Below are 27,507 nucleotides of genomic sequence, written 5' to 3'. Positions count from 1 at the left end.
ATATAGCTTTTTAGTCATCAAAATTTTAAGAGGTACATCTTGGATTGAGTCTTAAAAATGTAGTTTTTTAGTCTCCAAATGAATAGGTTAAAAAGTTCTCAAAGTATATTTTTTTTATTATAATTAAAAATAATTATAAGGTAATTTATTCATATTTTTAGTTATTAAAAGATAAAAAACAAAAAACGGAGAACGAAAATGAAAACATTATCAAACAAACGAATCAACAAATACGAAATTCTACATTAAAAATGATAAGGAATAAACTCTAACTTTGATCAAACTACAAAGATCAAATATAATTAAACCAAAAGAATATCTTTTGTTTTTACTTTCTTCACAATCATCTAATCAAGCCGAATCATTACCAAACGGGCCGTAATATTTGGGCTCTTGGGTTTTCCAAGATTGGCTCAAATAGCAATAGTCATTGGACCATTCAGTCCAAGTCTCGGCCCAATTTTTGATCACTCTCCTCGCGAAACTTCCCGGGTAAGCCACTTCTCTACTCTCCACTCTTTTTGGCGCCCCTACAGATCTTCAAATTTCCCAAATTCCCTCCACCATTTTTGCTTCAACTCACTTCCACTGTACAATTTCCATTGTTCTTTTGGTTCTGGGTAGTGGGTCGGAATTGTACTGAACAGATTCTTTCATTTGTCGGACGATTCCTCAGTATCTGATCATGGAGCGCCAAAGAAACCAGAAGCCCTCTGAAGAACAAGAGGAAGCCGATGAAATTCAGCACGGCCCTTTTCCCGTTGAGCAGCTTCAGGTACCCATTATGCTACTGCATCACGAAAATTAGGGTTTATTTTCTTTTCTTTTTGTTGTATTCATCGGTTCCCAAATGTTCAATGAATTTTGAATTCAAGATTTCGTTTCTAATTGTAGGATTAAGTTATTTGTCCTCGAATTTAGTTACATGGGTCGTGTTTTGATTTGGGATTTATCATTTCCCAGTAACGATTTTAGAGTTTTAAGCATTTTTTATGTATTAAAGGCATCGGGAATTGCTGCAATGGACGTAAAGAAGCTTAAAGATGCTGGTTTGTGTACTGTTGAGTCTGTTGCATACTCTCCCAGAAAAGAACTGCTTCAAATCAAAGGCATAAGTGAAGCTAAAGTTGATAAAATTATTGAAGCAGGCATGTAATTTGTTCTGTTTGTTTCGTCTGTTCATAATTTTCCATTTTTCCATTTGCTTGTTTTGTCTGCCTCTTTATTTGACTTGATTCATTCTCAATAGCTTCCAAGATTGTGCCATTGGGTTTCACAAGCGCTGGCCAACTTCATGCTCAGAGGCTAGAGATCATTCAATTAACATCTGGGTCAAGGGAACTTGACAAGATTCTGGAAGGTTGCTTTCTCGTAGAGCTTTTGAGTTTGATTGAAGCTTCCTTTGCCATTGTATTGCCATTTATGGTTTTCTTAGTTTAGATTTTACACTGTTTTTTCAGGGGGAATCGAGACAGGATCCATAACTGAAATCTATGGGGAGTTCCGTTCTGGGAAAACACAGCTTTGTCACACACTTTGCGTTACCTGCCAAGTGAGTCGCTCATTCCATTTCTGTAAATGTCGTTTGCTATCGAGTTCAGCTTAAACATGTATCATAGAACTATTTTTGGCCATGGATTCTTTTAGTTTATTTCTATCAATGGACATGTTTCTGACTTCTGAGGAATTTTGACTTGATGATCAGCTCCCATTGGATCAAGGTGGTGGAGAGGGAAAGGCGATGTATATTGATGCTGAGGGAACGTTTAGACCGCAGAGGCTCTTACAGATTGCAGATAGGTACGATGTGGATACATTTGAGATTAGGTGTCACTTTGTTCTGTGTGTGTTATCAAAATAGCTTATGGTGTGATATTGGTTGTTACAGATTTGGACTCAATGGTGCAGATGTCTTGGAGAATGTGGCCTATGCTAGAGCTTATAACACGGATCATCAATCAAGGCTTTTGCTGGAAGCTGCTTCAATGATGGTGGAAACAAGGTAGTTAACATTTGTATGAGGATATATATTTAATTGAACTTAACACTAATATATTGTTTTTTAAACTTAATGCCAATGATTGTCTTGATTGAAATAAATTATTGAGATCCATTCACATTATATTTAGGTTTGCTCTCATGATAGTCGATAGCGCTACTGCTCTCTACAGAACAGATTTCTCAGGAAGAGGAGAACTTTCAGCCCGGCAAATGCATCTAGCAAAGTTCTTAAGAAGTCTCCAAAAGTTGGCAGATGAGGTAAATACACTTTTCCTCTATAGGGCCAAAAGATGAAGTACGAGAATGATACATTTTGTATTGTTCTTACCATTCACAAGAGTAATATCTCCTGATGTGTTGTGGTTGTAGTTTGGTGTGGCTGTGGTCATTACAAATCAAGTGGTTGCGCAGGTAGATGGTTCAGCAATCTTTGCAGGTCCTCAAATTAAGCCAATTGGTGGAAACATCATGGCACATGCCTCTACAACAAGGTTTGTCACACTGTAATAAAGTTGTGCAAAAAATACCTTCTTGTTCTCTAAGTTTTGGATCTTGTTTTTATTTGGTCTCTAAGTTGCTACTGATTTGTCATTAAGTTCTGAGTTTGATTTCAATTTAGTTTCTTGGTCTCAAAATGTTTACACACAAGAGATTTGAGTTATGTTTCAATTTGGTCCCTAACTTTCATGTTTTACCACTTTCGACTTTGAGTTTTCACTAAATACTCTTTTTCTTTAATCAAAAGTATTTAAAAGTAATATTTTAAATAACTCAACTACTTAAAAGTGATACCTTTTACTTAGAGGTTAGAGGATTGAATCCTCACCTTAGATGTTTATGAACTCGAAATGTGGTTACCCTCGACCAACTATGTTTCTATTGCAGGCTTGCGCTACGGAAAGGACGAGGGGAGGAGAGAATTTGTAAGGTGATAAGTTCTCCATGTTTAGCTGAGGCTGAAGCACGGTTCCAAATTTCAGCTGAAGGGGTCACTGATGTCAAAGATTGACGATGTGTAATTTTTCCTTTTTTGACATGGGCTTCTATGTGTATAAAGCTCATTTGGGGGCTTTGTTCATTGCAAACATGTTTGCCCCAAGCAATTAATGTGCAAGGAAATGGCTTTTGTTTCCCTTTCTCATCAATCATTGTGTCCATTGCAATGTAGGTTAAGGCAAATCTCTTGTTAAATCCTTAACTCGTATATTTTTTATGTCATTATAATTTAGTTTGTTATGTATGTCATGTGTATGTGTACATATATATATATTGACAAATATCACAACTTTGGTTTTATGAATTAAATTTATGGATTGATGACTATATCAACTTATATTCTCCACTTCTGTACGACCATTGTTTTGTGAAATTTATAATTTAAATAATCTAAACTTCTAAGTTTTTATAAACCAATCGATATATACCTTATTACATATGTTTTTTTATGTGTGGACTTTTTTAAATATCGATTTTTCAAAATTGACAAATAGAGTAAATGAATAGATGATTCTAAAAAAGAATTCAAATTAGAAGTTTGGATTTTGGTTTTAAATTTGTATTGACTTGTTCAAATATTAATTTTACAAAATAGACAAATAGAGTAAATGGATAACATAACGGAGAGGTAAAATGATACATTTGCAAAAGTTAATAAAGTTGATGGTTTAAATAAAATCTTAAATCCTAAAGTTTATGAGAATAAATTATAGTTGACACTTCTATTTTAAAATTATAATTTTATGATTTGTCCGTATTATGAACATGGTTAAAAAAGTGTGTAATAAGCATAGCATGTACGCGCTGATGCATTGTAATCTTTTAGAAGAACTAGCAACAAACCTAAAGGATAAATAATGTGCATAACCTAGAGGATAAATAACGTTCATCCTTAATAAATATCTATTTGCAACGTAAGTTATTAAGTTATAATAGTTTGTATTTGAACCTAGATTATTTTAGTTAAAATTATAATAATATATATTCAAGGTTTAAACTATTTTAGTTTGAGAATAAAATAGCAAACACAATATCAAAAAATAAAAAAACAAAATTATAAAGGTAAGGTAGTAAAAACGGTAATAAATTGTAAATATTTTAACCACCGAAGATTTTAAAGTACAATTGATGGTAGCTAGTAAAAAATACAAAATAGTATTCAATGTAACAAGTGAGTATTAGGATAGACACCTTCACGGAGAACACAATCCTTTATGATGCAAAACCAAGTGATTTTAACCATTTCAATCAAACTCAGTTGCAATAAAATATATATTTACACGAGAATAAATCAAGCCAATTTTATACAACATTACAATTCTTATTGGGTAAGGTGGAGAGTAGAAAAGAATAATAATGCTTCTACTTGTGGATGTATGTTCATTTACAATCTATGAAAGTATAAGGTTTGGATCAGAGCTTCCATGGAGATATCTGCTGTACATCAAGGAGAGTTTGGTCATTGCAGAACGGAGTAGAAGTCATCAAGAGCAGAGTACAATGGCTCTGCAGCTCTTGGTCTCTCAACTGTCCCCAACAGAATGTCAGAGGTGGTTAGATATGGATCGCCATAAAAGCATAGATTTGTGCTCATCCTTGTTGCTACAATGTTTCCTTCCAATGAAACTCCCACAAATGCGCCTGTCGGTAAATAAGAGAATGCATCAGTTACTATCTCCAGCATGTCAGTGTGAAATAATCGTTAAATAAAGGTAACACTGTTCTTCAGAATTCAAGACAACTTATAGAACAAATCCAGGTCTACTCAGGGGGTATATGAAGTCAAAACGAGTGATAGAAAAAATTAAAGAATTCAAGGGCATACAACAAAATAAATTTCATTAGAGAAAAGGTTTTCAGCTAAGTAGGATGTTACCTAGAGAATAATTATAGAAAAACTTCGATAGCGAAGCCCAAAGAGAAACATGGAATCACACAAAAATTTCTATCACTCTATTGTTCCTTTCACTCCCAACAAAGCTCACATCCTGGAAGACCACAAGCCACAACCAAGCACACACCTCTAAAGACAAATTAAGAGTCGAAGATGTAATGATATTGACTACCACGACCCAAATCAAGACATTTGTACTTGTAATATACATAATAAAGGAAATATTTTAAGCACCAGAACAAGCCGTTTAAGGACTAAATCCTGCATGATCCACGAAATCCTTTGACTTTGAAAAAGCTAAAAGTTTGTGGGCAGCGGCCATTTCAATGATCTGAAATTCTATCTTCATGGAGATCTACTTAGGCTTTGGTATAACATAGCTGCCAAAAGCCTTCTAAGTAAAACAGAAAATGCACAATCTAATCGGGATACCTTTGCTACAGCTATATGTATAGCACATGCCAGAACCCCTATCTCCTGCTCGAAGATCTGCTTCCAACACTCTACCAACAGGTCCAGCAGCGACACTACACCCAGCACCAAGAGAAAAGTGCATTCGGCTACAGAATGTCTTAACAGCTTTTGAATTATGAAGTACGATTATGAAATCCATGAGCTCACCACCAATCTAAAGTAAACAAAAATATAAGTAATTCAGAACTCGATATGCACACAAGATTCTTGTGATTTGAGTCAAAAGGCCTTGCTCTACATCTCATAAAATAGACAAAACCCCAAAAGTTACGGCCAAGCTATCCTACAACTGAGCTTAACCATTTCTGAAGATCGAAAATTCTTCCAGAAATTCTACAATTGTAAAAGAACTTTGAATTAGAAGTCATACCTGGGCACCCCATCCTAATCCAACAGACATTAAAGCTGAAGGAGCAGACCATGAACCATCCGACCTTCGGGCAATTACCAAACCAGTGCCAAATTTGTAAGCAACCAACACGCCGCCTTTAGCGACTGTCAAAATGGCAAGACCTTTGGCCCCCTTCAGTACAGACAAAGGTATAGACCTTTCAGGATTCAATCTAGAGACCTGTACAATTCAACAGCCAGGAAATAGCATGTCACAAAAGAATATCCAAATCACCGTCCAATAGATCACAGTATAATGATCGATGCCAGAGTATAATAATATATATAGCAGTTCAAATTATACCAACTTCATTTGATTTAACAACTAAGTTGCATAGTAAGCGCACCTGGAAGTATCCTCTTAGCGTTTGGGATGCTTTGTATATCTCATGTTCCATGGACAGACCAATAGGGAGATTCAACCACCCTCTTGAACAGGTCCAGTCCATCACATCATGCTTCGCCCTTTGCACAGCATTGCTAATGCTGTTAATAAGTACACCCTGTAAAGGATCAAGCCTGTCATAGCAAGCATCACATACTCTCTGTGGATTTCTCTCTCTGAATTTAACGGGCATCAAACATCTCCCTTTCGAACAGGCTCGGCAGAAAATCCCTCCACAAAATCGACAATGATGCCTACCACGAGTGATTGCAGTAAAAGGAGCAGTACATTGCATACAAATCGAAGAAGAACTATCTGGAAGCCACTCTGGAGGCTCAGCCTCCAAAACATCTTTATAAGCAGTATAATTAACCGTATTCGGCTCGAGAAGAGGTGGGGCACTAGGAATGTACACTGAGGAGTGCAAATAGGTATCGCCATTCTTTTCAGAACCAAGAAACGAAATATTTGAACTGGGAATTTGTTTATCTGACGACACATCCGAAGGTTTATTCACACCAGTCAATATAGCAAACATTCCATTTAAAACATTCTTTAAATTCACCTCAGGACGCTTACTATTTTGCTTAGGAATATCAAACTCATCACTTGAATCATACTCATCCTCAATAAAATCTTCAGATTCAGCAGAAAACTTCGAGTTCTGAAAGGGCACACTACCATTAGGCATGGCCCATGGAGAATCACAATCTTCATCATCATTATGAACTCTATTCACCTTCCCAACATTAGAAAGCGAAGAATATGTAACTTTCCCGTTTAAAGTAGCCATGATCTACAATAACTAACATCAAAACCAACTGTCAGTAAAAAAAATTACAAAAACCGATTACAAAAAACAACAACTTCAAGTTCTCTTTCAAGGGAATTAAAAAAAGAATCCTCACTTTCGACTCCTATATACAAATGTTGGGAGAAAAATCATCAAAGACAAAATGGGGTGGATTGGAATTTCAAAAAAATTACACATATCGGAGTCGTCTATGCAGCTAAATTCGAAATTCAGGGGGTTTTTTATTTAATTTTGTCGTCGGTATAAAAGAGAACAAAAAAACCGCATAGGAAGCTAGAAATCTGAAAGGGAAGCGAAAGGGAAGACAGAGAGAATTGGCGTACCTTTGTGAGAAGAAGAATTGAGGTGAAGGAAATGAATTGTTAGGTTTAGGGTTTGAGGTTGAGGGAAATCGATGAAAACTAAACGACGATGGCGGGATGAAATGGGAAAGAACCGATGAATCTCTTTCGAGGATTCAATCAATCTTTTGTTTCGTTTTGTTTTTTCCTTTTCGATTTTCTCGGTTTGGTTTTTATATTTTTCAGTTTCTTTAAAAAACAATATTTTTATTTATTTAAATAAATAAACTAAAATCAATTTGTTTATAAATATTTTAAATAAATTTTTTTATTTAAAATATTTTTTTTTTTGGAAAATTGTAAGAAATGGCTTTCAAAGGTTTTGTCTACTGAAAAGTTTCACCATTTTTTTTTGTGAAATTATTTTGGTTGTTTTGGGTTTGGATTTTCTCAATTCATGTCTAGTCTTTTCAAATCTCTCTATCAAATATTAAAAATTGGGTGTAAACCAAAATTGTATCAAGAAATTCTAAAAAATGGAAAATTTGAACTTTCTTGATACATTTTTATCCAAGATGAATCGAGATCTCAACCAAATATTTTACCAGCTAAGTCTTGTCAAATTTTCTATTATGGTCGTGTCTGTGAATAAGATTTCTATTCTAATCTTATTAACTTATGTATGAACACATAAGATTTGAGAAATTGTATAAAAATAATTTAAAATTAGCTAAGATTGGAAAAGATTAGAGAAAAAAAATAGTTATATAAAATTTAGAAAAGATGAATTTTTTTAATGTTTTAGGAAAGAAAGAGATAAATAGGATGCTAGTTTTACTAGACAAAATCTTTATCTATTAAGGTTGGTTTCGGACGATTTTCCAAATTTCTTTTTTAGGTGGAAAAGGAATCTTAAGTTTTTTAATCTAGTTTTTATTTGATTCATAAACTTTCCATGTTACACCTTATATTTTTAATCTTTTCATTTTGGTTAGCGTTTTCAATTTAGTTTTAAGTTTTATAATATTATAATTTTACTTTTAATTAACTATAATTTTGTTAACATTAACGTTAACTTGAAAGCTAATATTTAATGAAAAATAAAGGTTAAAAGTAATTTAAAGCTTGAAACAATTTTTGAGTAGAAAATGGGGTAAGGAATATGAGCTTGAACCTTGTCCTAATGTACATTTCAATGTGTTTCTTCGTGTTTTTATATATTTTTAAAAAATGTAATAGAAATAGCAATTCAACCTATATCAATATAAACCCATGAAAACAAAAATATCATGTGGAAGTGAATTTAATACTATGGTTGTGGCGTAGAAGGGTGACTTTTAAGATGCCTAGTCTGTTTTAGAAGAAACAATAACTTTTTGAAAGAAAACCAACGTGAATATTTCATCCAAAATCCCTTTGAAGTGCCTTTTAATCTGACATCAGAAATTCTTAAACTACATTAGCCTACAAACTTTTTCCTTAAAAATTGATTTTAAAACAAAATGTTTACTAATGTCTACCCAAAAAATAAAAAAGCTTATGGTCCAAAAGGAACTCAAGTCTGCAATACCCAAAAGAACGATCGATAATAATTTGACGCAAAAACACTTCTCAAAATTAGGAGAGCCACATGATACGATACAGAGCGACTCGTCTCATCACCTCAGTGTGCCTTTCATGACCTTATGACCATCATAAAATGGTATGATTGAAGTACAAAATATAAACATCAGACTGACTGCCCTAAAGAGGTAATCTCTTCATTCTATGGCATAGATGGAAAATTGGACAATAATATAGCAGCAGCCTCACAGTAGTCCCAAAAAGAAAGGAACGAGAACAAATACGAAATGTATAGATGTAACAACATTAGTTACGGTGATCGGGTTAGTTAGCCAAGAATTGGAAAGATGCGAGTAATGTGATCCAAGGGAATGCTATCAGAGGATTTCTTCTTCAGTTCAGGATGGTTGAATTCGTTGGGTGGTATAACAATAAGTTGGCCCTTCCCACCTTTCTCAAGAGTCCAGCCAGAGTTTGCAACTTGGTGCTCGAGAAATTTGTCCAATGACAGGCCCTCGATATTGATTGCCTGTAACATCCCACATAAGGATTTAGAATACACACAGAAGATTGAACATGTTGCATTGAAACGTATTGATTGAAGCAAAAATTCCAAAAAGAGATGAGTTGGGGTTGATCGGTTGACATCCTCTATAGCATGTCAGAAAGAGAATAAACAATACAAGGATATTTGGACCGTAACATTATTAGCAGGGTAGCGTGTCAAGCCACATCTACTTCGAAACACCAATGAAAAAAGACAATGATAACAGTTGAAGAATCAACTCCAAGATTATTAAAATGGCAGATAGATGCTTTATAAATCCATACCTCCGCAAGCACAGATCTAGGAACCTTTTGATAAGTTAAGGAAAGAACATGGACAGCATAAGCTTGAATTGCTTGCTCAAAACCTGCATCGTATTTTCATATCAGGAATAGTCAAAACACGCCTTGGTCTATATACAAACAAAATAGTTCTGCAAGCTAAAAATATACATTTTTTTAAAGATTTATTGTGGCACATTCAACTACTCAAGTAAGACTTCTTGCACCATACAGCCGACCATAGAAAACACAATAAGTGAAAAAAAAAAGTTATATACTCGTATGGTTTTTCATGCGGAGGTTCAAACTCAGGACACATGGGGAAACTTTCCTTCAAACATCTCAATTCTTCTTCAGGTCAGTCAAATTCATTCTCTTGAGAGAATATGCCACTCACACGTTACACACTAATGGATGCATCCTAGAGACCTATAAAGGTAGTAGCAAATACTGCATAAAAGAACAAGTTCCTTATAATTCCTAAGTACCTGGCACAGCTTCAACTATGTGACGGTTCTTGGCAGCTTCATCCCAGAATTGACGGAACTTTCCAGTCTAGACATGAATAATTTTTTTAAAAAAAAGACATAAAATTGGCTGCTAAAAGATCAAGTTAAGGGAATAAAAGAAGAAAAACAAAAATGAACCTGCATACCTCCAAATAGTGGGAAAGTATAATCAAAGTCTTGAATTGATCCTCCATTTGCTGATATTAATACATTAAAAATGTGTCATTAAGGGGATGGAATAGAAAGCACAAGAAATAACAAGCGGAAAATGTGAAAATGTTTGGCAACAATGTTTTAGCTTAGAATGAAATTGAAAATTGATGGTTAAATGCTCTGCTTACTTTAATATTTTCCTTTGGGTTACCTCCTCTATTCGTTTCAGAGCATTCCCATTTTAATGATAATTAATGATTGAGGCCTTTAAGTTTAATGTGGTTTGCCCCCCAAGTCTCAATAAAGGATACATAGGACATTTTGATCTCTTGAGGAATAAATGAGCAACCTAATTGCTCACTTTACAGATAAAAAAATTTACAAAGACCACAAGATATAAGAACAAAATTAGAAATGAAAAAAAAACTTAAGGGATGGTAAACTACAATAAAAATTAATGTATACCACTTGTTCTAGAATCAAAATGGCAGACATCTTAAAACAAGGGGTTGATGAACTATGAAAGATTTAATGCATACCACACGTTCTGGAATTAAAAAGAGACACAGGCTGAAATCCGGAGCTGGCATTGCCATCAGAGCCTATCCACAAATCGGACATAAACTTCAGTTATGCTGAGTGAAGAAGATATAGGAATTGAATTCTTCACAATAAGCGGTGACAAAAAAAAATAAAGAGGAAAATATACCTTGACCAGAATGCGAGCCACAATTTGGGTGCTCATTCTCTCTGGCTCAAACTGTAAATCAAACAATAATCAATTCTCTAGAAGACAAACCATATGAATGAGGGAAACACAGAGATTAAACATTCAAAACGCTTAAGGTCCAAGTCCAATGCGCTAAATGGGCAGCACCAAAATACATTCTAAATCCTAATTTATCTTAAAGTAATGACAGTTAACTAAAAATATAAACACAACAACAATTAAAACTTAAGGATTATTATGACAAAACCATCCAGCAACAACCACACGGGAGGAATTTGGAACCTGACTTCTTTTTGCCAGAAGAATTTACTAAAATACATGCTATATCTATTTACAGCTAGTATTGTAGTAGGGTAGCTACCTGGTAGAGACGAAGAAGGCATAGATTGGCATCTAAACTGTACGTTTCTGACGAGACCTGGAACACAAACATTTATCCCAGCTAAAATAAGATAAGAGTTCTCTCAATTCAGAAATACAATTACCAAGGAGATGGTAACAACTAACAAAAATTAAGCTGAAAAATAGAGGGAAGAGATGGGAAAGTGACCTGCTCGTTTACGTAGTTTTCGAGATCGGGGAGAATGTCGGGATTGTAAGGATTCACGGCGAGCAATTGCTCCACGGCGGAGGCCATCTCTTGCTGAGGTTGCTTTTGGAGTTCTCTCCCCATTCCACCGGATTCCGCCGTCGATTAGGTAAAGGAATAGGCTTTCAACTTGGTTGCAGAATATACTGCTAAATTGAAAACAGGGTTTTAGAGAACTGAATGAGATGATGATGATAAAGCTTCGTGCTAATGGTTCTTCACACTTGAAACCCTCGATTGGGGATGACGATGAATCTTCTATTTTTAGGGTTTCGTCCAAAATTCTCCAATTGCTTAAGTTTAAGAAAATATAATATTTCGTTACTTTAATTTTGCCCTAACCCCAATGTTAGGGTCTTAATTTTAAACAAAAAAAAAAAAAAAAAAGGCTATTTTACAAAATATTAAGGGTGTTAAAAAAAAAATCAGTAACCCGACCAATCCAATTATCAACCTAAACTATAAGTGTTGGGTTGAATTGAATTTTGTGTTAGGTTGCGTTGGGTTAGAAAATTGGAGGAAAAAATTTGAGTTGTATTGCTATATTGTGCAAGTAAGAGATCGTATTGACCCGACTCAACTCAATTATATTTATATACATACATACATGTATGTCACATTGTCAAGATAACTTATGGAGAGATTAAAATATTTTTTTTTAAAAAAAACAAACTGTCAATCCAATCGGGACCATGATCTATCTATATTATGATATATATAGATTCTGATATTTTGAATTTCATGGACTTTATCATTTAAAATAATTTTACGAAAAATGTTATGAACTTTTTTTGTATATTAGTGAGTGTTTAGGTTTGGTTGTGCACATCTGACTAATTTTATGGAACAACTTTTTTCTTTTATATCCGTGAGTGCCTAACCCTAGCTTATACAACATTTGGGCTAGGTTGGGGGACAATAACCTCTTATCTACTCGGATATTCTTGTGTAAAATTATTAAAATTAAATTTATAAATCTATATTTAAATTAACAAATGCACGTTTTAGGATTTTTAAACTAGTTAACGTATTTATTATTATACGATATTAGTTATATTATCATATTTTGTAAATTTACTATTATAATAGAAAAGTTAATTGAATTTTTACCTGGATATTTAACATGTGAAAATTTAAAAATATCAATCAAAATATGAAGATGTTAATGAAAATTTAATTATTTCATGGGGTGCTACCTTCGTGCATATCCTTCCATAAAACTATATGGAAAATTCACTAGGACTTATATACTTGTTTCGTTGTTTTCCTAATAGAAGTAGAGTTGGTATTGTTAGAATGACACATTTATCCTAAGATCAAAATGCATGGTATTGAAGTCTCTTTAAACTTTGGAGGGGTATTATTGTAGTTTAATATTTCATCTTCATTTAGATTGGGTTGCAAATTAGAATGGTTAAAGAACAAAAAAATAAAGAACAAATCATATACTTTTCACAATGTTTTACCTCCTTGAAGCTCAAGGTTTGAGTTATAGTTTTCTTTAGGGTAAATATGATTTGAAACTTTCATATTGTTCAACAAATCAAATCTCTACAATATATTTTAATCTACAAAGGAAGTAGGATTTTGATGTGACCGTTGGCTTATAATCACTATAAATGACATCTCACCTACACTTTTGTGAGATAAATATGAGAAGAGAGTAATACTTAGATCCAACCTAAGTTTCATACTCTTCATTCATATATGTATTATTGGATGATAATTTTTAATTTGGTAGAATAAGAGTTACACTAAAAAAAATTTCATAGGAAAAATGCTCTAGAGTTGAATACAAACTTAAATAAAGGTTGCTCGATTCAAGGCTTTCTTTTTATTAACAGTCGTTGTTCATACCATAGCTTCTCATGCCCATTATCTTGAACGTTATAAAATTTAACTCGAAGACCATTATGCGTGGAAAATTCTATCTTGCCTTATTATTTGTCAATATCTTAGATTTTATATATATTGTGTGGTTGTACTAAAAAAATGGTAATCTTTGATTATAAATGAGTAAATGAAGGTGGTAGTAGTTTAGGTTCATGCATAGTACCGATCAAGTTTGCATTGGTTATGAGCCCAAATGGTAAACCCATGAAAGATGATGGCCCAGGCCCATTAAAGTTGAACTCAACATAAACATCTTTCTACCAATTATTTGCCTAAATATTTTTATAAAAGAAAACACCGATTATAATTGTTAAAATATCAAAATTTATCATTAATTTTTTACTCTAAACTTTCAACTTCATCCAACTATACTCAAATTTTAACTTAAATTTGAATGAGTGCTGCAATTTAAAATTTAAAAGTAAAAAAAGTGGAGATTAAAATAATATTTTATTTTAATACAATCGTTGATAAGGGAATTTGAGCATTTCAAACACGTTTAAAGATTAATTATGTTGTCTTGACGATCAAATCAGTATTTAAACTTATCTTATCTTACTTTTGATTGGTCCGAACTTTTTTAATGGGTAATAATGAAAGATCAACAATCTAGATAGATAAAGTTCAATTTAAAACTTTTATAATTGTTTTAATACAACGGTTGGGTTAGAAGATTCAAACCTTTCATTTCTAACCCGAGAGTTAGAAAAAACCTATGACCGAATATAATATTGAGCTAATTTATATTTAAATTATATATTAAAAAATTATTCCTTTGATGTTTTCTATTGTAAAAGTAGTAATGACAGGTTTTTTATTTTGATTAGAAAAATGGGAATAATAACTAAAATTAGGAGGTAATTATAATGAGTAGCAATTTTGTGAATTGCAATGAAGTGTATATCAACATTTTAAAAAATTATAAATATAAGCTCTTATCATTGATAGATTTTAACCGATCTTTTTTTTTTTGCAATTTTTTAAAAATGCTATTATATACTTAGTTATTTTAAATCTCGTTGTTATATTTGCAACTATCCCAAATTAAAATATAGAATAAACTTTATAATAAAAATATTATAATGATGAAATAATTATAATAACCAAAATTGAAATAGATGCTGTATAACTTTAAAATTTTAAAAAAAAACTAGGGGAAGTTTGCAAAAGTAATAAAAGAAAATTATGATAATTGAGTTCGTGTCACTTACATTTTCAAAATTGTAAAAATAGAAAATTTAAAAGCAGATTATCATCTATTACCGTCTGATTATCATCGTATTTGTCAAATTTACAATACGTAAAAGAATGTGTTATAAGTTGTTTTTTCGATATTTTTTGTCATCTAATGTAATTTTCCAAAAGTTATTAATATACGGTAATTATTATATGGTAGGTTGCATCTTACGTGACGTGAGTGATATCTTTTAATAAATCTATTACCTAATAAAAGATATCACATTAAGAGGTGACAGAATAGTTCGTAGTTGAGATATTTTATTTTTTTATCAAATCATTAGAACACAATAAAATTAGTTGAACCGTTGATATCATTTAAAGATATTTTCTTAACCATAAAATCGTGGCCTTGTCGTTTATAAATAAAGATAGATTACTCATTCGATCTTTCCACAAACTTCTAAAACGAGCTACAAACCTTCATTAATGCTATAATTGATAGACAAAAGCACGTGTTCATTAAAAAACATTCTTCACACCACAAAAGTATATAAATTATAATATTGCAAGCTATTCATATTTGCATATGATTGTGGAAAGAAATTGGATTTGAACATCGTCCTCGTTATATTTTCAAAAGTGGTGTCAACTAGCGATGACATTTTTCATTTTTTACATGATATTTATTTAAAATTATCGAATATTAGTGTAGTGTTATTATCGAAGAGAATTACAAAATGAAAAATGAAAAAATAGTTTTATAATTAACTAAGCTAATAATAATAGAGTGTTTTTTTTGGTTGTGTTGTTATTTTGTTATTTTGTTATATTTAGAATTTGGATTTTGTGGGAACATGCACTGGCAGTGGTAAGGGAAAAGAGTTACCACCAAACTTACCACGTGACTAACCTTTTTACGGTAAAACGAACCGTTTGGAAGTATTATTTCCTTAATCTCCGACCCACCTCTATTCCACCATTTTCTCGATCCCAACGCACCGTTTCTCCCATTTTCTGCTTTGTTGGAAATGCCACAAACATAAAATATATATGGCAATCACCTAATTGTTTTTCTATTTTTATATTCTATATGATAAACTCTTTCCAATTTTTATATATAATATATATAAAAAAGCTATACCTAAAATAAAATCAATTAGATAATTAATCGAGCACTATACCAAATAATACTAAATTTTCTTTGCATTAATCTCTCTTAAATTTGATTAAGAACTGGTTTAATTTAAATTCAAACATATAAAATAGGTAAATCAAATACAAGTATTCATCACTTGGAGTCTTTCTATCAAACAACATATCAATCCATTTTTCTCTCATCCTTTTGATAGCATGAGTCTTCTTGATATTGTTATTGATTAATTATTCCAGCTCATCTACTCTTAGTCTTCTCCCTATTTGTTGGCTTGATTTAATTGGTAAAAGCATGGAAGTTTTATTTAATTTAGTCTTTCAAATTAATAGTATATATTATTAAGTATTTTATTTTATTTTATTTATTCATTTTTGTTTGTGTGAGTACACATCAAAAAGTACACGTTGCTACGATAAAAGCAATTAAAATATAAATAACCAATACTTCTTTTAATAGAAAAAAAAAAAAAGCAAATGGGCCTTTTCTTTGCCTTTTGAAAACTTACATATATGACAATATAATATTTAAGTTTGAGCAATTTTGTTGTCCAATATCATCGCTATGTATGAGCAGTAGAAGACTAACAAAACAAACAATGAAATTTTGATGTATATGTAAATAGACAACAAAAGACGTCTATTTGTATATAATTATAATCTATCGTTGATAAATAATAATGATATTATTTTTATATTTACAAATAATTCAAGTCTTCTACCTTTATCACTTGGAAAAAAAAGGAGAGTTTTTCATGTTAAAAGGTTCATATATAAGAAACTGTTTCTTTTTTTTTTGTCACATATGAAAATTCCATTATCTTTGCCCACAATGGTATTGAGATAATTAAGCTATAGTGAAGATGAATTGATGTGTGAGACATGTGAAGTTCTATGTGTTGGAAAATTCCCTCAAGAATAAATAGAAAACAATTGAGAAATTAACAAAAAAAAAAATGACAAATTTAAAATAAATTCCCTCGAGACTATACTAACCTCGAAAATTAAATAAAATACAACTCCAATAATCACTCTAAAACAGAAAATGGAAAAAAAATTCATAGTTAGAAAATAAAGAACGACTAATTATGAGGTAATTTTCACATAACAACGGGTAGAGTTTAATACAAACAATATAAATACACGACAAGGTATTGGAGATGGCTTGGATCGGATAGATATAATTAGTAGTTAAGAAAATTAAATAATAAGGAGGGTAGAATGGTGCAAAGAGCCGCTAAAGGAAGTGGAAAATTGGAAAATTGTAGCCCACAGCATTGAGGGAAAGTGAGGATTATTATTAATTATTATCCCATGAAAAACCAAACGTGTTGCTCAAGAAAATTAGTTTGAAATGATTCAATATTGTTTTGACTTTAATTAATATAAAGTTTAATTCTTACTTTTTAATCAATTAAAAAGATTTAGGGTTATTCTCTCAAAACCACAGGGTTAGCCACTGGATTTTGGACCAACTATGTCCCATTAACAACTCACCCTCATAAATCTTTTCATTATTTTCCATTTTAGTCGTTAAATTTTCAACAATTTTAATACATAAACCATAAATTAGTAATGGTAGACGAATTTAATACCATATTAAATAATTGAAAATTGAAGCAAATCCAATATATAGGAATTAAAATACTAATTTAAGCAATCTTTAATTAAGAGGTAACCATAAACAAGGTAAAAAAAAAAACTATATTTCACACATTTTAATAAATTAATGCTATTTTAATCTCAATAAATAATGAAATTATTGATTGTTCATTTTTTAATATTTTAAATTAAAATAATATAATTATTAGTTTAAAATATTTAATAGATATTAACCTCAAACGGGTGATACTAGAATCAAAATGATAAACGAATAATTAATGTGATATACAAATGATAAACGACTAAAGGATATTGTATAAATGAATTAAAAGAGTGTAATATTATATGAAATGTGTGGTTGAAATACAAAGTGAATATCATTTAGAAATATTTGTTTTTGGTAAAATACAATATAGCTTAAGATGAAGGTGCTTTGACCTATAAAATAATATAGCTAAGTGGCTAACTTCATTTTATAATTGCCAAATTTTTTTCGAAATTATTTGAAATAAATGAAAAGGCTTATGAAAAAATATATAAAAATAACAAAAAATTACAATTTTGTTCGTGATAAATCGTCCTAAACCAATTAGTCTATCCTGATAGGATACGTAATCGATGTTACTTTTGTTATATTTTGTAAATATTTTAGTTTAATTTATATATATTATAAAACAAAAATATTTTAAAAGTTAAGGTTAGGTTATAAAAACTATGAAAATTGGAAGTATTTATTATTTATTATAAATAATATTAATATGTATATAAATGTTCATTATTGTGTGTTTATTAGTCGTAGCAGATGTCAAGAAAACTTTATATCGATTAATGTTCACAGGCAACCATGGTCTTTTAGTGGTCATGTAATCCACCTCTTACTTGTCAGGTAGTCTAATACATTTATGGTTTATAAATATTTAATTTTCTTACTATTTATTTATATTATATTATATTATATTATTATAATTTCTACATTTTGATTGAACCCTCTTTTCACAACATTATTATCATTATTAAAAAAAATGTGAATAAGTACTTAATTAAAAAGGAAATTATTATAAAAAGCAACAAATGACTAATTAATCCATCATCGCTAAAGATATGTTTTTTTAATCCCTCCATTTTTCAAACTTTCGTTCCGAGGCCCCACGTCTCAAGTTATTTATTTTATTTCATTATTTTGAAAAAAGCACCTCAAATTAATTACATCTTAATCTTTCCAAAAAGGATTTCCAAAAAGAATTTGTAATGTGTGAGAACGACATATAATTAATCAATAAAATGTTAATTGAGTATATAATTTGAATATTCATATATACATTTAAAAAACAAATGAATTCGAAATCGCAATATTTGATTAGAATAAAAGCAATAATGAAATACTTTTCATGAACAAAAGATAGAAATGGACCCACATATGCTGAGTGTGCAAAGCAAAGAAGAGGGAGCAAAATGATTCATCAATTTCATAACTTTTTCCCAAATCTAGGATGCCACGTCAGTTACCGGAAAATCGAGGAGTTTGATTGGCTTGCAGTTCCCGACGAAACCACCGTCTTTGGTGGCCGGTCAGGTGCATTAAATTGCATTTCTCTCTCCAAATTTTAACTTCGGTAACAAAAAATTTAAACTTATCAAAATCTTCAAATTCGACTCTTAAACTTAACCAATTCTATAAATTGTATCTATTATATAAATTTTTTGTTTCAATATTTATCATTGGTGGGTTCAATTGTAAACTTGTAAGCCAATTTTAGCACATTTCAACGTTTAGAGGGTTCAATGATGGTTAAGAAAAGTACCATGGTGTAATTGATGCTTATAAGTGGATTTTGCAAATTGCTAAAAGAAAAGCTAAACCATACATTTGGTCGATATTGAGAGTGAATTATTTGAATTATAAGAACTTAACAAGCTTTTGTTGAGGTATTATTAAACTATAATTGTCCTTTTTTTTTCTTCAAAGTTATAGAGATCAAACGGGTAATTTTAGCTAAAATACTTACAAAAATTAAAGAGACATTTTTAAAAATAGCAAAATCAATCAAACTTTTTGGTCAATTTAAGTTTTTTTCACTATAGTTTATAAATAATTTTATTTATTGTCTATACATACCAATTTTTATAAAACTAAATTGAAAGACATTTCAAACAACACATAATACAATAAATAAACCCTAAACAATGTTTTTTAAAATTTTAAAATTATGATTATAAATATAATTTAAAATTTTAGAATAAATAATAAAATTATTGAAAATATTTTTAAAAATGATAAAATTTTAAATTTATACTAATTATGGTTTCTACTAATGTGATTGATAAAGAATTTAGTAATTTTCATGTATTTGAAAATTTGGAGTGTGATTAACCAAAATGAGTTTATCTTGAATTAAAAGTATTGCACTATATATAATACTATAGATGGCAAGTTTAATTTGAAATCAATATATGAAAAAGAAATAATAATAATAAAAGTGGTAGAAAGGAAAAGGCGGTTTTAGGTGGGAACGTGGCGGGCGCTAACAGGTTTTCCGGTTGACGAAACTCGGGCCAAAAAACCACTCACTTTAACGTACAATACTATATTAGAGAGTCCCACCTACTAAACCCCAAACCAATGCTCTTTTTCATTTTATTCTATTCAACACATTGTTTAGATAACATCTTTCCCTTTTTTTTTTTTACTATTAAATCTCTCTTACTCTATTCTTTTATTTTCTTCAAAACCCATTTTTCAAGAAATGCACTGTCATTTTATTAGGAAGAAAAAGTTATTTAAAATAACGTATCTATACTATATATTCTCTTAAAACGTTATCAACATCATTAATGAGTTTCATCGTACGACAGTGAATCTGAGATAGGTTGAAATTAATGAATTTTCAAGATTGTCAACTAGCTAATAAGATTCGAATTAGTAAACGGAAAAGAAGACGTCGAGAAGAAAATTAGTCCTCTGCTCGGTGTAGTTAATAATAAATGTTTGATCGCGTATTCTGTTCTTCCGAAAGCTTGATCAACGTACTTTAAATTATCAACTCAGGTGGCACTTTCATGGTTTTGTGCTCAAACTCGATGACACTTTAAATTATCTTCTTCTAGGAAATTCTAACTTGATATGTCAATCGAAGTGGAACCAAATGACAGAGACCAAGAATTTGTGATCGATTTGATTGAAAGTTTAGAGCAACAGACGTAAGAGAGATACTTTCGAGTGCAAACACAGAGAAGATTGATATAAAAGGAAAATCCTAATATGTAAGATTGCTTATTGAATTAATTGAATGCGATTAGAGGGAGAAAGAAGGTCGTGTACGAGAATATTATTGTAAGGATGGTCTTAATTTTACATCGACTAAAATTTCAATAGACGATATAAACATTTAACTAAAATTTGAATGGACGATATAAACATTTAACTTGTTTATTAATAAATTTTGACTAGAACAACTAACATTATTTCATTAACCTGAAAATTTAAGATGAACGAGAGTAAACAAAGCCTAAATAATTAATTTCGATATCAGAAGTTGGATTCTAAAAAAAAAATATATCCAAAGCTAGATGACAAGAGGAAGAAGAGGAGAGTGGAAATAAAGAATGTAGGAAGAACAAAAGCGGTTTTGCGACAGGAAGAAGAAAACCACAGGAAGGTAATGGCAGTAATAATAGCATTTTCACGGAAATTCAAGCACCCATTTCCTTTACCCACCGCATCCATGGTGATCATCATCATTCAGCAACAATCCCCAAACTCTTTCTTCCATTCTCAATATAAATTCCCTCTCCTCTTCCTCTCTTCTCATCATTCCATTCTTCATTCCCCCTATACATTTCCTCCTAAGGTCCGTCCACTCTCTTTCCCCTCTTTTTTCCTTTTCATCCATTCTCCATACGATCCTCTTTTTCCCCCATTTTCCAATCGAGAATGATCCCAGGGCTTTTTTTTGTAGTCGATCCCAGTTTTTATTTCTCTTGTTTGATTCTTTGTATTTAATCTATGTTCAAATGTGGGTGATGATTGGATGTTAATCTAGCATACCCTGATGATGATTTTGCTGATACTCACTCTAATTTTTGTGGGTTAGAAGTTAATTCTTTGTATTTAATCTACGTTCAAATGTAGATGATGAGTGAGTGTTAACTTTGCATACCCTGATGATGATTTTGCTTAATCACTCTAATTTTTGTGGGTCAGATGTTAAAAGTTTTGTAGACTTTAAAGAGATTGACAAATGCTTCCTCTGTCTCTCCTTGTATTTATTGTGTCTCATTCCACTTGTAATTTGTGAGCTCCATGTGTTTCTCTTGTTCTTCTTGCTCTGTTTTGAAACGTTTGACAATTGTTCCCATTTTCAAATCTACTTTACCAAACATAGATCATCATCTAATTTTATTCAATAGAGAGGAGAATTCAAACTGGGATTTGTTCCATACGGTCAAATAGTTTGATCTCTTTGTCTTTCTTATCTCCGTTTTCTCCCCATTAATGTCATGCACAGTGATGACTTGAAATGTTTTGTCCATTTTCTACCTTCTTTTTTCTGATTTGGAATTCTAAAATATGGGTTGGTCCAGATTATTGACTTTTCAATTGTGTGTAAAGGAGGAGGGAGAAAAAGTATAAACAGAGCATGCAACTTTTCAAAACAGTGTCTGAGCTTCCATGGTCCTTTAGTGATTTTATTCTCATTTCTGTATTTCCAATTTAAGACTGTGGAACTCTCTCTTCCATTTGCCTTCCTGCTAAATCAAGACACAAATTTTGAAAATTTTGTCAGTGTTTGGTAGGGTCCAGTTGGGTGGTTTTAGGAATTTTTAATCCAGATATTAGTTGTAGATGTTTTGACAATTAGTTTGTGTAATTAATCCAATTGCATTTTTGGGTAAAGTTTGATTTGGATAAAATGGACGGATTGTTTACATATTTTAATATACTCTCTTGCAGCTGAAGCTAACTAAGATTTTTCTGAAAACTCTGTGCACCCTCCAAGAAGATAGCCATGGCAGAACGAGTTCTCAACCGTATTCATAGCCTCCGGGAGCGCTTGGATGAAACTTTAATTGCTCAAAGAAACGAAATCCTTGGTCTCCTCTCAAAGTATTTTATTTAGATCCTCTGCTTTTATATATATTTTTTCTGGATCATGGTCTGCCAAGTGTTAAAATGGCAGATAAAACTAGAGAGTTAAGATCATTGAACACTAAATAACTTTGATTTGTTTTTAGGATTGAAGCAAAAGGAAAAGGCATCCTGCAACATCATGAACTGATCGCTGAGTTTGAAACAATTCCTGAAGAGAACCGAAGGAAACTAGCTGATGGGGCATTTGGGGAAGTCCTGAGATCAACTCAGGTGATAAGAATAATCTCTTTTGAAACTATATTAAGCTTTACTTTTTTCTGCAGTGATGTGAAACTTCACCTCTGTGTTATCTTCCCAAGTTTGAATTTTGTTGCATGGTGCAGGAATCCATAGTTTTGCCCCCATGGGTTGCTCTTGCTGTCCGTCCAAGGCCAGGTGTTTGGGAATACATTAAAGTCAATGTCCACGCACTGGTTGTCGAAGAGCTTCAAGCTTCTGAATATTTGCGCTTCAAAGAAGAACTTGTAGATGGAAGGTAAAGTTAACAAAAGTTTATGTTCTTTTGGGTTGCAAAAAAGCTGGTTGGGTTCTGATATCTTATCACTTTTTGACCATTGTAATGCCAGTTCGAACGGCAACTTTGTTCTTGAGCTTGATTTTGAGCCATTTAATGCTTCCTTTCCTCGGCCCACTCTCTCTAAATCCATTGGCAATGGTGTTGAGTTCCTCAACCGTCATCTCTCTGCAAAGCTATTCCATGGTAAAGAGAGCATGCAGCCATTGCTGGACTTCCTTAGAGTTCACTGCTACAAGGGAAAGGTAATTCACTTCACATTCTTTATCTATTGATTCAGCCTTAAACTATTTCCAGCAATGACATGGGTATGTGTGTGTGTTTTAATGCAGACAATGATGTTGAATGATAGAATTCAGACTCTGGATGCCTTCCAACATGTGCTAAGGAAGGCGGAAGAGTATCTTGTAACACTTGCACCCGAAACACCCTACTCCGAGTTTGCAAACAAGTTCCAGGAGATTGGCCTAGAGAGAGGGTGGGGTGACACTGCCGAGCGTGTTCTCGAAATGATCCAACTTCTTTTGGATCTCCTTGAGGCCCCCGATCCTTGCACCTTCGAGAAATTCCTTGGTAGAATCCCCATGGTCTTTAATGTTGTCATCCTTTCACCCCACGGTTACTTCGCACAAGATAATGTCTTGGGTTACCCTGACACCGGTGGCCAGGTTAGCTTTGTTCAGACAAAGGGAAAATGTTGTCTATTCTTTGTTGATCTAAATTGACGTGTTTGTTTATCTCCTTTGATGAAGGTGGTTTACATCTTGGATCAAGTTCGTGCTTTGGAGCATGAGATGCTTCAACGTATAAAGCAGCAGGGATTGGACATAACTCCTCGAATTCTCATTGTAATGTCAAGATTTCGTTTTTTTCCCACAATAAATATCTTGCTGTCGATCCGATGTTTGAAAGTTTGTTTTTGTTTCTGTTCATAACCAGATCACCAGACTCCTTCCAGATGCAGTAGGAACCACCTGCACCCAGCGTCTCGAAAAAGTATTTGGGACAGAACACTCTCACATTCTTCGAGTTCCATTCAGAAATGAGAAAGGAATAGTCCGAAAGTGGATCTCAAGATTTGAAGTCTGGCCTTACCTAGAGACTTACACTGAGGTGATCCGTCGCTCCTGTTGTCATTTATTGGATATCCCTTGTGCACGCCTCATCGATTGTATACTGAAGTAAACTGTCCTTGTTTTTGTCAGGATGTTGCACAGGAACTTACCAAAGAGTTGCAGGGAAAGCCAGACCTGATCATTGGAAACTACAGCGACGGTAATATTGTTGCATCATTACTGGCACACAAACTGGGAGTTACACAGGTTTGTGACATATCTGTAGTCTCATTTTTTCATGATGTTTTTGGTAAAGGCTCATGATCTTGTTTGTTTGTCTCTTTTTTCTTCTGCAGTGTACTATCGCTCACGCCTTGGAAAAAACCAAATATCCTGATTCAGATATTTATTGGAAGACATTTGATGATAAGTATCACTTCTCAAGCCAATTCACAGCCGATCTTATTGCCATGAACCATACCGATTTCATTATCACGAGTACCTTCCAAGAGATTGCCGGCAGGTAAGACGTTTTAGCTTGTTTTTCATGGTAATCATATGTGGATGGTTTGTGTTTGTTATCTTACACGTAAATTCTTTTGGTTCTCAGCAAAGATACAGTTGGACAATACGAGAGTCACACAGCTTTCACTCTTCCGGGGCTCTACCGGGTGGTCCATGGAATCAATGTATTTGATCCCAAGTTCAACATAGTTTCACCTGGAGCAGACATGAGCATCTACTTTCCCTACACAGAGACCGAGAAAAGGCTAACTGCCTTCCACCCTGAAATTGAGGAGCTTCTTTATAGTGAAGTTGAGAATGAGGAACACTTGTGTGTATTGAAAGATCGGTCCAAGCCAATCATATTCACAATGGCGAGATTGGATCGTGTTAAGAACATAACTGGACTTGTCGAGTGGTACGGCAAAAACGATCGTCTTAGGGAGTTAGTTAACCTAGTGGTTGTGGCTGGAGACCGGAGGAAGGAGTCCAAGGACAATGAAGAGAAGGCTGAGATGGAAAAGATGTATAACCTAATAAAGACCTACAACCTGAATGGCCAATTTAGATGGATTTCTGCACAGATGAACCGAGTAAGAAATGGTGAACTCTACCGATACATCGCAGACACAAAGGGAGCTTTCGTGCAGCCTGCCGTATACGAAGCTTTTGGTTTGACAGTTGTGGAGGCCATGACCTGTGGATTGCCTACCTTTGCCACTTGCAATGGAGGCCCTGCAGAGATTATCGTCGACGGCAAATCTGGCTTCCACATCGATCCATACCGTGGTGACCGTGCTGCTGAAATCCTTGTCGACTTCTTCGAGAAGAGCAAGGAAGACCCAACACATTGGGATGAAATCTCCCAAGCAGGCCTCAAGCGTATTTACGAGAAGTAATCACTTGAAACTTCCACCTGAATCAATCTTCAATTACTTGATCTTATGAAATTCTTACAATGTTCATCAACTGTACAAATGCAGGTACACATGGCAGATCTATTCGGAGAGGCTGCTAACACTAACTGGAGTTTACGGATTCTGGAAGCATGTATCCAACCTCGACCGCCTCGAGAGCCGCCGTTATCTGGAAATGTTTTACGCCCTCAAGTACCGCAAGCTGGTAAGTGAACACATCTTAAGAAAATCTTTAAGCTAAAATGGAATAGTTGGAAGTTTATATTGATTAATGTGGAAATGTTTGTAGGCTGATTCTGTGCCACCGGCTGTGGATGAGTGAGAAACGTTGGAAGGGAAATGAAAGAAGGGAGCATCAGTAAATTACTTATAGAGGAAGTAGTTTGTCGTTCTCTGATTTCCACCACAGAAGTTAATAAAAAAAGAGATATGTTGATGCTTCCTAGCTACAAATGTGAATAATGCAAATGAGAGTTTATTGTTTTGTCATTGCTTTCTTTTGAAAGGTTTGAATTATCTGATGTTGTTGTAACATTCGGGTGTTCTGAACTCCTCATCAATTTGAGTATTATTCTCTTTTCATTTCTTTTGCTATATTTAAATAGAACCTATTCAGACAAATTATAGCATCAAGTTATGTTGACTGATAGTTTCATCTCAGGAAAACAAATAAGAAAAGCGTATACAATCAAAATTGGGCTATCTAAGATTTACATGAATTATCAACGATGTGTTAACTTTATTAACAGAAGATTACAAGAAAAATATTGATCATATATGATTTAAGTTTCATCTCAAAGCCAATTAACAAAATCTCACGTAGATTTGTGTATCCTTGGATCGATCGAGGTTGGTAATTGATTTACAAAAATAGGCCCCTTAAATTTTCAATTCTGCAAGATGGGTCCAATTTTTAGAAAAAAATTGTTTTGGGACCCTTTTACAAATAAAAAATAACAAATGTCGCCATTCAAGCCCAACCTTTAAACTCTTCAAAGTTTTCACTTAACTTCTTTAACAATTTTTTTTTTTTTATTTACGTTTAAGAAAATTGGATTAGATAACACAATTTTTTTAAAGAAAAAACTACCTCTTTTTCATATTACAAATTTAGCAAATATGATTGTAATCGAAGAGTAATCAGAAGATCACTCGTGAATAGCAATATATATATAATATATAATGAAAACATTTATGGACACTTCTTCTCACTATCAATGTTGATATTGCTTATACTATACTACGATAACATTATATTAATCAATTTCTTCAATTATATCATCCAAAAGTTTAGATTGAAGTCAATTTCGAGTACAAATAAGTGCCTCGACAGATTGATGAGCTAATGAACTTTGAAAAGAATCTAACATTCGTGTTCGATCCTCCAATACTAAAGGCTAATTTAGCCGATACAGTAGATATAGGAACTCTTGTAGATGTCATTGGCTACTTGAACCATCATCTTAAATCAAGAAGAATACCATTTTATAATGAGTAGATCTAAATTATTCCAGATGAGTTCACAGAAAGTACTTTGAAAGCTAAATCCATACATTATGGATGATTGTGAATATTGTTCTTTTGACATCCACGACATTCTCATATTAATGCTCCTACAAATAAGTACTTCTTCTCATCCATTATAACAACATATATATATATATCTATACCATCTAAAGAGGCTAAGGGGAGAAACATGATTCTCCATATATCATTTGTTGTAGAGTTATAAATGTAATACATTAAAAAGGAAAAAAAATCAATAGATTGTAGACATATTTATGTAAGGAACAATTTTTTCTTTTTTAAATATAGTTTTTCATTGAACAATATTTACGATTAAATATATATTCATCTAAGAAGAAGATTTAAAAAATATTTATAATAGATTTGATAGACTTTTATAATTGTTTATCAGTATTTATTATTGATAGGGTC

The 27,507-nt window shown here is 32.5% G+C and overlaps 4 protein-coding genes across 7 annotated transcripts; 2 read left to right on the top strand and 2 right to left on the bottom strand.

Moving 5' to 3' along the window:
* Positions 1–510: 510 nt before the first annotated feature.
* LOC101214733 (DNA repair protein RAD51 homolog) lies at positions 511–3,241 on the top strand. Its single transcript, XM_004144009.3, has 9 exons — positions 511–775; positions 1,004–1,148; positions 1,250–1,360; positions 1,461–1,552; positions 1,706–1,800; positions 1,889–2,002; positions 2,130–2,259; positions 2,371–2,492; positions 2,887–3,241. The coding sequence occupies exons 1-9, from the start codon at positions 686–688 to the stop codon at positions 3,008–3,010; spliced, it is 1,023 nt and encodes a 340-aa protein (XP_004144057.1). The 5' UTR covers positions 511–685; the 3' UTR covers positions 3,011–3,241.
* A 914-nt stretch (positions 3,242–4,155) lies between these two features.
* LOC101214492 lies at positions 4,156–7,451 on the bottom strand. Of its 2 annotated transcripts, none has more exons than XM_004144008.3 (5): positions 7,278–7,451; positions 6,103–6,945; positions 5,736–5,936; positions 5,324–5,519; positions 4,156–4,638 (listed from the first exon to the last, which is right to left on the bottom strand). In XM_004144008.3, the coding sequence occupies exons 2-5, from the start codon at positions 6,931–6,933 to the stop codon at positions 4,457–4,459; spliced, it is 1,410 nt and encodes a 469-aa protein (XP_004144056.1). In that variant the 5' UTR covers positions 6,934–6,945; positions 7,278–7,451; the 3' UTR covers positions 4,156–4,456. The 2 variants fall into 2 exon arrangements, with proteins under 2 accessions (XP_004144056.1, XP_011660039.1); XM_011661737.2 differs by having other exon boundaries at positions 6,103–6,936.
* Positions 7,452–8,797: 1,346 nt separating this feature from the next.
* On the bottom strand, positions 8,798–11,950 carry LOC101214255 (eukaryotic translation initiation factor 3 subunit K). The gene is made up of 8 exons (XM_004144007.3): positions 11,569–11,950; positions 11,380–11,436; positions 10,998–11,048; positions 10,828–10,890; positions 10,282–10,332; positions 10,115–10,181; positions 9,630–9,712; positions 8,798–9,327 (listed from the first exon to the last, which is right to left on the bottom strand). The coding sequence occupies exons 1-8, from the start codon at positions 11,689–11,691 to the stop codon at positions 9,127–9,129; spliced, it is 696 nt and encodes a 231-aa protein (XP_004144055.1). The 5' UTR covers positions 11,692–11,950; the 3' UTR covers positions 8,798–9,126.
* Positions 11,951–20,996: 9,046 nt separating this feature from the next.
* LOC101213767 (sucrose synthase) lies at positions 20,997–26,156 on the top strand. Of its 3 annotated transcripts, none has more exons than XM_031880140.1 (13): positions 20,997–21,086; positions 22,382–22,534; positions 22,663–22,789; positions 22,903–23,054; positions 23,146–23,338; positions 23,426–23,761; positions 23,846–23,941; positions 24,033–24,206; positions 24,299–24,415; positions 24,505–24,671; positions 24,759–25,547; positions 25,636–25,774; positions 25,859–26,156. In XM_031880140.1, exons 2-13 carry the CDS (start codon positions 22,437–22,439, stop codon positions 25,889–25,891), a joined length of 2,421 nt encoding a protein of 806 aa, XP_031736000.1. In that variant the 5' UTR covers positions 20,997–21,086; positions 22,382–22,436; the 3' UTR covers positions 25,892–26,156.
* The last annotated feature ends 1,351 nt before the right edge of the window (positions 26,157–27,507 follow it).

This window comes from Cucumis sativus, chromosome 1, assembly GCF_000004075.3.
Source record: "Cucumis sativus cultivar 9930 chromosome 1, Cucumber_9930_V3, whole genome shotgun sequence".
Taxonomy (NCBI): domain Eukaryota; kingdom Viridiplantae; phylum Streptophyta; class Magnoliopsida; order Cucurbitales; family Cucurbitaceae; genus Cucumis; species Cucumis sativus.
This window is presented reverse-complemented; position numbering and strand designations above follow the sequence as displayed.

Bases quoted from the DNA above. Each gene is read 5' to 3' on its own strand.
- LOC101214733 (XM_004144009.3), top strand. From the start codon at position 686: ATGGAGCGCCAAAGAAACCAGAAGCCCTCTGAAGAACAAGAGGAAGCC. The intron at 1,553-1,705 runs GTGAGTCGCTCA...CTTGATGATCAG, and splicing joins CACTTTGCGTTACCTGCCAA to CTCCCATTGGATCAAGGTGG. The intron at 2,260-2,370 runs GTAAATACACTT...TTGTGGTTGTAG, and splicing joins TCCAAAAGTTGGCAGATGAG to TTTGGTGTGGCTGTGGTCAT.
- LOC101214492 (XM_004144008.3), bottom strand. From the start codon at position 6,933: ATGGCTACTTTAAACGGGAAAGTTACATATTCTTCGCTTTCTAATGTT. The intron at 5,937-6,102 runs GTGCGCTTACTA...TGAATTGTACAG, and splicing joins CGCTAAGAGGATACTTCCAG to GTCTCTAGATTGAATCCTGA. The intron at 5,520-5,735 runs GTATGACTTCTA...TGTTTACTTTAG, and splicing joins GATTAGGATGGGGTGCCCAG to ATTGGTGGTGAGCTCATGGA.
- LOC101214255 (XM_004144007.3), bottom strand. From the start codon at position 11,691: ATGGGGAGAGAACTCCAAAAGCAACCTCAGCAAGAGATGGCCTCCGCC. The intron at 10,891-10,997 runs GTATATTTTCCT...ATTTGTGGATAG, and splicing joins TGGCTCGCATTCTGGTCAAG to GCTCTGATGGCAATGCCAGC. The intron at 10,182-10,281 runs GTATGCAGGTTC...ATTCATGTCTAG, and splicing joins TACTTTCCCACTATTTGGAG to ACTGGAAAGTTCCGTCAATT.
- LOC101213767 (XM_031880140.1), top strand. From the start codon at position 22,437: ATGGCAGAACGAGTTCTCAACCGTATTCATAGCCTCCGGGAGCGCTTG. The intron at 22,535-22,662 runs GTATTTTATTTA...ATTTGTTTTTAG, and splicing joins ATCCTTGGTCTCCTCTCAAA to GATTGAAGCAAAAGGAAAAG. The intron at 22,790-22,902 runs GTGATAAGAATA...TGCATGGTGCAG, and splicing joins AAGTCCTGAGATCAACTCAG to GAATCCATAGTTTTGCCCCC.